Source organism: Felis catus, chromosome A3, assembly GCF_018350175.1.
Source record: "Felis catus isolate Fca126 chromosome A3, F.catus_Fca126_mat1.0, whole genome shotgun sequence".
In the NCBI taxonomy this organism is placed as follows: Eukaryota; Metazoa; Chordata; class Mammalia; order Carnivora; family Felidae; genus Felis; species Felis catus.
Genome location: NC_058370.1, coordinates 48,103,404 through 48,113,225, shown reverse-complemented (window position 1 = coordinate 48,113,225; position 9,822 = coordinate 48,103,404). Strand labels below are relative to the sequence as shown.

Here is a 9,822-nt window from a genome sequence, read left to right as displayed (position 1 = left end):
CAGTGCCTGCAGAGCACAGGCAGGGAGCGGGGCCTTCACTTTACCTGAGGGTGGCTCAGCCAGGGGACGTCTTCCTGTCTGCATTGACTTTAGGTCACATCTACCTTTCCATTTACTGGTTTTCCCCAGAACAGTTTCAAGCCCATTTAAGGAGGAAGCCTCATTTTAAGGAGGAAGCAGATTAAGTTTCCCGATGTTCTTGAGAAGTCAAGGAACAAGGTCTTTCCAGCTTTGCCTCAATGGAGCCTTGATGGGCAGGAGAAATTCCCTCCTTAGAACATGGAGGGTTTCTGCATTTTCTGTCCTCTGCCCTACCAGGACTGTAGAAACCTGTGGGGTTCTGAGACATATGCCAGCTAAGGAGCTCCCTATCCCCTCTGGAGACTCAGGCCACAGTGGTGGTAACACTGTTTCCTCATCTCTGGGTTTCCCAGATATCTGGGAATGTCTTGAGACCAGCCATTCTGCTTTCCCTATGCCATCTAACACAGCAGGAACCAACCGCTTGTGGCTATTCAGATTTAAAGTAATTAAAGTGAAATAGAAACGCAGCTCCTCAGCCACATGAGTATAAAGTGCTCAGGAGTTGCAGGTGGCTGGTGGGACATGTCTGCCTACAAGGGCTCCTCTGCAAAGACTGATGCCCTCCTGTTCTCAGCACTGCGAGCCACAGCCCCTACCACTCCCGTCCTCCCCCATTTCCAGAGACCACAAAGCAGTGGGGTTTACTGGTCTGCAGCATAAATTGGGCTGAGAGCAGGGTAACCAACTAGTGTTTGCAGGATTTTATTTATTGTAGCACTGAAAGCCCATATCCAGGAACCCCCTCAGTCCTGGGCAAACTGGGACGGTCAGTCTACCAGACTGAGACCCACAGAGCAAATAATGTCTGATGGGGCTGTTCCTGGGATGGGGCCAGAGGGCAGCTCATGCTGCCACACATGGTTCCTTCAGTGGAGACACTTTCACCAGCACCCTAATGACACCTTATGCTCACTTCTAGATGAAACAGTCCTGCATTCACCTTAATTCTACTTCCCTCCCCAAAGCCTCAAGCATGAGTAGAAGGCTCTGTGCATTTCCCCTTCCCTCAGCTGGGTCAATCACCATCTTGGAGGAGGCAGAGGCGCCCCTCTGACCTCCTGAACCCACCACTGTCACCTCTGAGTTTCTCAACCCTGAGCCTTTGGAGGTGAATGTTCTTGTAGGGGGAGTTTGCTTTCTCTGAACTAGTGATTTTTTCCTCTCCTGTGAGTGGGTTTTGAGGGCTTTCACATCACTGAGGTGTTCTGCCCTTGGAGAACAGACCTCTTTTTCTGGGGGGGGTCTTGCTCCCCTAGGAACTCAGGAACCCTGAGGACCAGCTCCACATTCCTGTTGGCCCTTCCAATCACCCAGTTCTGGAGATGCCCTCCAGGCTGGGCTCCCTGCTCAGTCCCGTGTCAGCCTGGGAAACTGACCCGGGCTTCCTCCTGAGTACAGGCTCACCTCATGCAGCAGTCACTGCCCATCCTCCTACCCTGTCCCCTCAGTCTCACTGGCTGTCCATCTAGTTCCCATGGTTCAGACCACTTTGCTCCATGTCAGAGGGAAGGGAGACCATTCCTAACATGGCAGCAGTGTCCTCCCTAACCCAGGTATCCCAGATCGGGGCCACAGCCTGGGCTCTAGGTCCTTTCAGGCTGCATTCAGTGGGGACTTGTAGACCCCAGACCATCTATGTCAAGCTAGGCAGACCCTGTTGAAGCCCCTTTTCTCTGGGCTAGGGGTAAGGGAGGTGGCACCTCACCACACTTCCCTGTTGAGGGGCCTTGGAACTGTGGGGGGCAGCTTTCTCTCAGGAAATCTCTCCCCCAAAACATTCAGCTCCCCCACTCTCTTCACCCTCTCTCTCCTAACTTATGAAGCAATCAACACTCGCACCCTGATGGCCCCATTTGGCAGACATGGGGGCCTGAGGTCTCCTGGCTGTTGCCAGTCTGATTGGATGGGAGATGGTAGCTCCTGCCATCACTTAGGTGGTTTCTATACAATGGGGAGGGGGATGGAAATTGTTAGTTTATTCATTTTCCTTCATCCCTCCATCTCTTCCTTCCTTTCTCCCTCCCTCTCTTCCACCCTTCCATATATATTTTTGTGATTTGCCTGTTCTTTCTTGTGCTATTTTTTCTTATTTTTTTTTTCCTTACTGATTTAAGGGTTCTTTAGATAATAAGGAAATACTATGCCTTTCCTTTGTTGTACATACTTTTCTCTAGTTTGTTACTGATGAATACGTTTGACTGCATGTAAAATGGCCCCCAAACAACAGTGGCTTCAAGAAGATGGAAGTGTATTTCTTGTTTCCCCTGAGAAACCAAAGGTGGTCATCCAAGGCTGATGAGGGGCTTCATAAGATTGACAGGCACCCCAGGGCCTGCTTTCCATTCCTCCACCCCTTGTACGTGGCCAAATAAGCCTCATGGCCCAATAGTTTTTAGAATATCAATTCTTACACCTGCTTTCCAAATGGCAGGGTAAAGGAAGGTTTGGTGGGAGAAAAGAAAGATTGGCTGCCCCAATCTTTCAAGGAGATTTCTCTGATGTGTCTTCCTCATATCTCTCACTGACCCCATCGGGTCTCAGGGCACACTATGAGGTCTAGGGAAGGCTGGTCTTTCATTTGAGTGCCTTCCTCAACTGAATCCACTTTCTATTGTTCCTGAAAGAAGGGAAAATGGATATTCGGAAGCCACTAAGAGGTCTGTCCTAGTGCCCTTCAGAATGCCATCTTTACTTTTAATTTCCCAAACCTGTTGTCCCACAGGAACACCCACAGCTGCTGTCTCGAAGCTTTTCCGGCCAACATGATTCTCAGACTCCAGAGATTTCACATCAAGCTCTCTGATGGCCTGATGGGACTCACCCTCTATCCAGAGCTGAGGTGAAGCAGGTGGCATCCTACCTCACCCCTTAAGGACAAGGGCTTTCAGATTTGAAGCCCATCTCCACATCAGTCTCTGCACTAATCCTCCTAGCCCATTCTACTCTCCTCCCTATGGAACAGAGCTTGAGTCCAAAAACCCCACACTGGAACCTCGTGGTTTGGGACCTTACTTCCAACCTCACGTGTATTTTACCCCATCTCAGCTGAACTGTTTGTCTCTGCTTGCTATGCCATGCAGCTATAGGACTGATTTGACCACTCGTTATATGTGGTTTTGAAACTGACTTTTTTTTTTTTTTTTTTTTTACTATTTTGATGTCTTGCCTCCTGATTAGACTGTGAATTCCTGAGGGCACCTGGGTCTACTTTGGTTCCCCAGGGTACCACAGCAGAGCCATTCCCATACAACACACTGCCCTTGTTGCAAATCTTTGTCCTCATTTGGGATTAGGTTTCCCTGATGGTCTAGTGGTTAGGATTCTGCGCTCTCCTTTGAGATTAGGTTTTGCTGTGGTAGCTGAAACCCACCCCAAACCAATAAGGTCTTCTAGATAAAATTTCTCTCATTTAAAAAGAATTAGTGTAGGTAAATTAGGGCCATTGAATGGTCCCACATATCATCAAGGATTCAGGCTCCTTCCAGTTTAACACAATCCTATCTCTAGGGTAAAGCTGTCTCCATGGCTCAGAATGAGCCAGAGCCAGTGGTCAAGCCACCTTAACTGCTTTCCAGGAAATGTGAGGAGGAAGGAAGGGTCTATTAAGGCAAACTCCTCCCACAAGCCCCCTCTGCTTTCCCATCACTAGCCAGAACTTAAGTGATACATCAAACCCTCTTTTTGGGGGTTACTTTGTCCTTCTCATTGTCAGGCTCCAGAAACTACAGGAGGGGAAGGGTGTGGGGAGGAAACTGCCATCTGTGCCACCACACACATCAGTATTCTCCTTTTCAAAAGTTCCCATTCCAATATTCTAGCCCACAAACCTCTCCCAAAACTAGCACACTCTTGTCAAAGAAAATTTAACTGGGAAGCCACATGGCCATGAGATCTCCTTTATTAGTCACAGGATGATGGAACCTTCTAGTTCTCTATTCTTTTTTTACATTGGGAAAATGCAATTAGAGTTGATCTTCAGGGTCAATAAAACTAGCTTCTAATACTGATGCCTATTCCCCCCACCTCAGTATGTCTCCCTCTAAAAAGCAGTTCACCCCTCTTTATAAGAGTAGTTAATACAGCTGCTTCATTTATAAGTAGTTATTAACTAACTCCTTAGTATTTCACCTGTTGGTATTCATTCAACTCAGCTCAGGTTCTGAGGTAGGACCCAGCCATCTGTTAGGCAATTCTGATGTACTCTAAAAGTGAATTACAGGTTAAAACACCCAGGTACTTAGGAATAAAACACCATTCCCAGCCTACCCTGAGATCTGGGTAGAGCCCCAACTCCAGCACACCTGAGCCAGGTAAGTGCTCTGTCCTGGACCTCACACCTTTGCAGGTACTTTGTACTAAGCTTCCTGCCTCTAATCCTCCTTTGATTCCTCCTGCCTCAAAATCTGGACAAACATATTGAGCAAGGGAAAAGAGGCAACATTTGTATTGTTTTATTTGTTAGAATTTCCAGAACCAGGATATCTACTGAACAAGTAGAAAAATAGAAAAGTTTACTACTTTGAAAAGGCATCTATGACAAACAAGAATATGCTCAGAAAGGGGCTCATGGGACTCCAGAAAATGCAAAGTTAAGATGGGGTGGTGTGGCCTGGAGTAACAGAACGGAACTTGTGTCTCCACATTTTGAGATCTGTGTTTCCTTACAGAGCTGGGACTGAAACAGAGACCTTTCTTGCCTCCACTAGCTGGCCCAGTCCTGGAACCGGAAGCAGTCACTTGCTATTTTCCACACTGTGTTGCTGGGTGAGGCCTGGGCGGTCAGGATGAAGTTCTGGTTAAAGTCCCGTTGCTTGTTGCCCTCAAACTTCACTGTCCCACAGATCACGACGAGGACTGTAGTCTGGCTCGGGGTGGCTTCATCGTGGACAGGCTGGCAGTCTACCACGTTGATTTGGAACTCACTAGAAGGTAACATTTCAAAAAACTCACTCAAGGACTCTTGTCCTGAAACAGCATTTCCATTCCACACCAGGGTGGCTGTGCCCATGTACAGGCGGGACAACAAGCGCCGCCGCTTATCCATGGTGGTATAGTACACGTTGACGAACTCCTCAGCAGCTCTGCAGGCCTGATCCACGTAGGTCTTGAAGTCCACCGATGCCATCTCCGGCCCTGCTGAAGGAAGCCTCTGCCCAGGTGCTCCTGCGCCCGAGGGAGCCGGTGCTGTGGGGCAGGAAGATTGAAGAGAACCCATGTGAATGCCCAAGTTCATTTTGCCCCAACAATGGAACAATTCTCCTTTTCTATTACAATTCTTCCTTTTCAATTACATACCATAGAGAAACGACTCCAGGCTCAAATTTTGCCAACATCTAATTTTACTAAACCTCAGTTTGCTCATTTTAAAATGAAAATTGTAACATGAGAATCAAATAAGATGGTGTATACCGAGTGCTTAAAAAGCCTGATACTTACATGATCAAAAAATCGTAGCTATTACTGTGAATTTTAAAAATCTCATTTTATAAAAGATAGTACATTTGACTATGGAAGGTCACTTTTTCCTGGAAGTGTGGACCAGGTGTGACTGCCCATAGGGCAGTGGAGAAGCAGCAGATCCTGGATAAAGATAGTGGAAGGAAACAGTGGCCCAATAAAGATCAATCAGATGGCATATGCTCCTCAGCTGGGGACAGTCTGAGAACGCCTATCATGAACTCACCCAACAGCTACTGGGAGAGTGAAGAGAAGGCAATTTTCTTAAGAGAATAAGAGAACAAATGTCACTAGGACAGAACCAAAATGGTGGTCACGATGCTCATGACAAGCAAACCAGTAGCTGAATGGGAAGGAGAAGGGAAGACACCTGGCTTCTGTGAACACTAATACCTACCAGGCAAGTCCTGTGAGCCACAATGGAAAGACAGGTTAGAATCAAGCAAGTTCTATGGGATGGAGGGTGGGGGATGGTGGCATCAAAAAAGAATCTCAACTGTAGCTGAAATGTCACAGTTCTTAAAAAAAAAAATGCAAAAGCATAAAGAAATATTATTTGCTTGTCTCAGAGTACGGTACAACTGTCACAGTTCCCTGTTCCTTTTTGTGTCATTAAAAGATTTCACTAGAAAAAATTAATGAAAGAACATTACTAAAATAATGGATATGTTTGGATATACAAACTTAAAACATTTTTTTATTTCAAAAATCTTTTTTAAAAATATCAGGTTATGAAAAATAGATACAAGATTTAACATAGAGTTGGGAAAGAGTCCCTTACTTTTAGGGCTGAGAAAGGTGGAGGCCTCTGCGTCAAGTAAAGAACTGTGAAAAGCAGTCAAGGAGCTTGGTCCTGGAGACCAGCAAGGACAGGACCAGGCACAGCTAGAGCTCTTCCCACTCCCTCCACCAGCTTAAAGTCAAGCCTCAACAGACAGACCCCAGCTGGGAATCTGCTGTGCACTTTATTTACATGCATCATCTCATTTACTGCTCACCATGAAACGATGAAAGAATCTCACAAATGAGAAGGGAGAAACCCAGGGGATGGATTAAGGTCCTGACAGTAAGTACACTCTGATTTATCATTTATAAGAACGCGTGTGGCCTCTGAAAATGTTGTCAAAGCTATGCTGGCCTTTTACTTGCTTATTCTGTTAAGTCCTCTGCTTAGGAAATCAAGGCTCTAAGAGCACAATTCCAGGCCTGCTGGTTTGAAACCGTCCTTTCACAGGCTTCACTTTCTATCTTGCTGGAATTCCCAACCCCCTGACATCTGTAGTACTCCTCACCCTGACGTGCTCCAGACCCTCCACCATCTCAACTCATTCTCAAAAACGTCCCCTCCTCCACCCTTGCTCAGTTCTGCCAAAGCCACTTTCCAAACACAGCTTAGCAACCTGTCCCGACCCCATACCAGTAGGATAACCACCTCCCTTTCTCATGATTCTGCTACCTACAGAGCTGGCGCCTTGCCCTTTTCTCTCAGATCAGGGAAAAGAATCTTGAAAAGTCAGATAAGGAAGAGGCTGTGAAGATGCCGCCTTCTCTCGGAGGCCCACACCGTCAAGTTCTTTGGCGCTGGACCAGAGAGGATGCAACAGGCCTTATTTCTGGCGGTGAGTCGCTTTTCATCAAACACATAAGGCCCGCCCACGCTAACCATCTCTGGCCTGAGACCTGCTCCAGTGCACGGACTGGTCACCGCAAAGCGGATTCACTGCCCAGCACTTCGCACCGGCAAACACCTGAAGCAGCACAGCAGCTACACTACCAGGGAAAGAACAAAACCTGGCTGCTTCCTGACAATGGGGGGGGGAGGGGGAGGGCGTGGGGAATGCACGTGGCAGAGATCTCGGGAGTCCCTGGGAGCCTTGGGGTCTTCAGATTGCCAAGCGCGGGGAACCGTGAGGGACACCTACTTGCGTAGCTGGTGACGTCCGGGGTCGGCGGAGAGCGGTGTCCCCGGTAGGCCGGGGTTGGCGACCTCGGTCAAGTGAGCGGCCCGGATCTGCGCGGGCGTCCCTGGTCAGCGGGGCGGGGACCTCGGCCAGCGCGGGTGTCCCCCACTCAGCGTGGGCGGCGGCGCCCCAATCGGGCGCACCCTTTCGGCCCCCAGTTCCACTGAGGGCCGGCCCCTGAAGGTCGCAGGGCAGGGCTGTCGCGGCTCCGCACTCCTCCACCGCTCGCCTCAGGAAGAGCCGGAAGAGCCGCTCTTCTCCCACCCTTCCTCCCGGATCCGCCTAGGTCGCCGGGTTCCCGAAACCCGAGGACTCTTCGCCGCCGACCACGGGTTCCCGCGCGCGGCCCGCGGTGTGCTGCGCAGACTCCAGCTCCCAAGGCTCTGCCCACTCCCGCCTCCCCGTGACGGGCAGCCATGTCAGCCAATGGGACTTAAGGCAGGGAGACTAGCTCCGCCTAGGTGTGGCTCAAAGAAGGTGTTGGCTTCCGGGAGAGGCTCGTTTTTTCTAGACTTCCGGAGAAAATCCGCGCTCGAGTTTTCATTGGTCTAACTAGTCACGGAAACCGGTCCAACTGGTTAGGTGGGATTGTTGATTGGATAAAATGTCCCAGGTCCCGCCTCCGGGGCTAGAGATGGTTAAGGTCTCTCTCCGCAGCTTGGAGGCCGCACGACAAGAGATGGGGAAAATGTGTGAGGCGCGCTCAGTTCCTTGCCCTACGACTTCCATTCACCTGCAGTTGGGGTAATTCTAGTCAAAATTCTAGTTAAAAGACGACTTGATGCAATCGCGGGAAATCACCACCAGCAGACGACTGTGACCCAACTAAGGCTTTAAAACAGGCATAGCAAGTGCGGCACCAGGATGTCCTGGGGTGGCACAGAGATATTAATTCTACTGAGCTAGTGAAGCCAGCAAAGCCCCCGTTGAACTCTGCCTGATGAAGTGTGTCAGCTGGTTACTCTCCTTTATAGTTTAAGCGCCTAAGGGCTCTAGGAGTCCTAATGACACAGGAAAACCCACTTTAGTTAAGTGGGAAATTCAACTAAACGCGTGTGAAGATTCAAGCGGAGAGTGGGAAGAAAGTCTTAGTCTGGGAAGTAACAAAAGTGTGCCAGAAAGGGAAACGAAGGCAATTTCCTCTCATGTCCTGGTAATTGAGAAGCTCCAAGGAAAACTGCCTGATTCCAGCTATGGCCTATAGCCCGGTTGGTATTATGTTCCTGTTCTCCAGCCCTGGAACTAGCTCATTTCAGCCAATCTGGAAGTTGGGCTGAATTTTTACTGAACTTTTGTTTAAAACAACAGTCTTAACAGGATGGAAACAGTTCATGTGGGACTTGAGAAACATAGTTTACAGGAAAAAAACAAACAAAGGTTTCTTTAGACACTAGGTCCTCAACTCCATCTACTGGTCTGAGAGACTGAATAATTCATTGCAAAACTGGGAACCCTCTGGGCACTGTGAAGTTTACTGATGTTGTCATGTCTTTAGAGTGTGGTGCATTTAACCCATACCTCCTTGGCTACCCTTTGGTGTACCTTTGGTTGCATTCCTGAGAGAACCTTTCCTGTCAGGCTTCATGATAAGTTTAGAAACTGGATGGGCTATTTAATACAGGCAAACCCTCTCCTCCACTTATCAAGTAGGTGAAGAATTTGGATTATAAGAAATAAGGTGGGGCTGAGTAGAGAGGGTGAAATAGCATCTGTGGAGCGGTATTCATACAGACGTGTCTTTATAAAGTCCAGGACAGTGAAATTAGGAACATGTACAAAAATCCAAATCACAGCATCAATGGAATGAGGGTTGACTTACTGTGTGCCTGTTAGGTTGGATGTCGTCCTGCTTTAAGTTTCATCATGTTTCCCATGTAAGCCTTCTCCATTTCATTCTTGTAACTTTGGGGGAGTTATTGTTATTCTTGATTTTAGAGATGAGGCTGAGAGGCAGAAATTAAGTGCTGCAAAACTGCTTCAAAACTAGAAAAGCTGGTTAGGAGAACGTAAGTCCAGCTTCACATCCTTGTAAGAGCACAGGGCTTTATCCCTAGGAGGCAGCAGAGCCAGCAACAGGAGGCTAGGAGAGCAAGAACTTTTCAGGTTTGTGTCTCAGCATCTACAATTGTGCCTGACCCATGGCAAAGGCTCAGTCAGTACTGTTTGAATAAACAGGCCTGGGTTCAAGTCACTGCTCCACAACATTCTAGTTGTGATGACTCCTCTCTAACAGCCACTGTGCTACTCTTGGAAACAAGCCTGTTTTTTACTCCCTCCCTGCAGTCCTTAAATTTGGGAGGTTAGAGATACTCTTGGCTTT

The 9,822-nt window shown here is 48.2% G+C and overlaps 1 protein-coding gene across 1 annotated transcript; it reads right to left on the bottom strand.

The window, feature by feature from the left end:
* Positions 1-4,520: 4,520 nt before the first annotated feature.
* NXT1 (nuclear transport factor 2 like export factor 1) lies at positions 4,521-7,882 on the bottom strand. Its single transcript, XM_003983834.6, has 2 exons — positions 7,464-7,882; positions 4,521-5,268 (listed from the first exon to the last, which is right to left on the bottom strand). Exon 2 carries the CDS (start codon positions 5,207-5,209, stop codon positions 4,787-4,789), a length of 423 nt encoding a protein of 140 aa, XP_003983883.1. The 5' UTR covers positions 5,210-5,268; positions 7,464-7,882; the 3' UTR covers positions 4,521-4,786.
* Between the last annotated feature and the right edge of the window lie 1,940 nt (positions 7,883-9,822).

Bases quoted from the DNA above. Each gene is read 5' to 3' on its own strand.
- NXT1 (XM_003983834.6), bottom strand. From the start codon at position 5,209: ATGGCATCGGTGGACTTCAAGACCTACGTGGATCAGGCCTGCAGAGCT.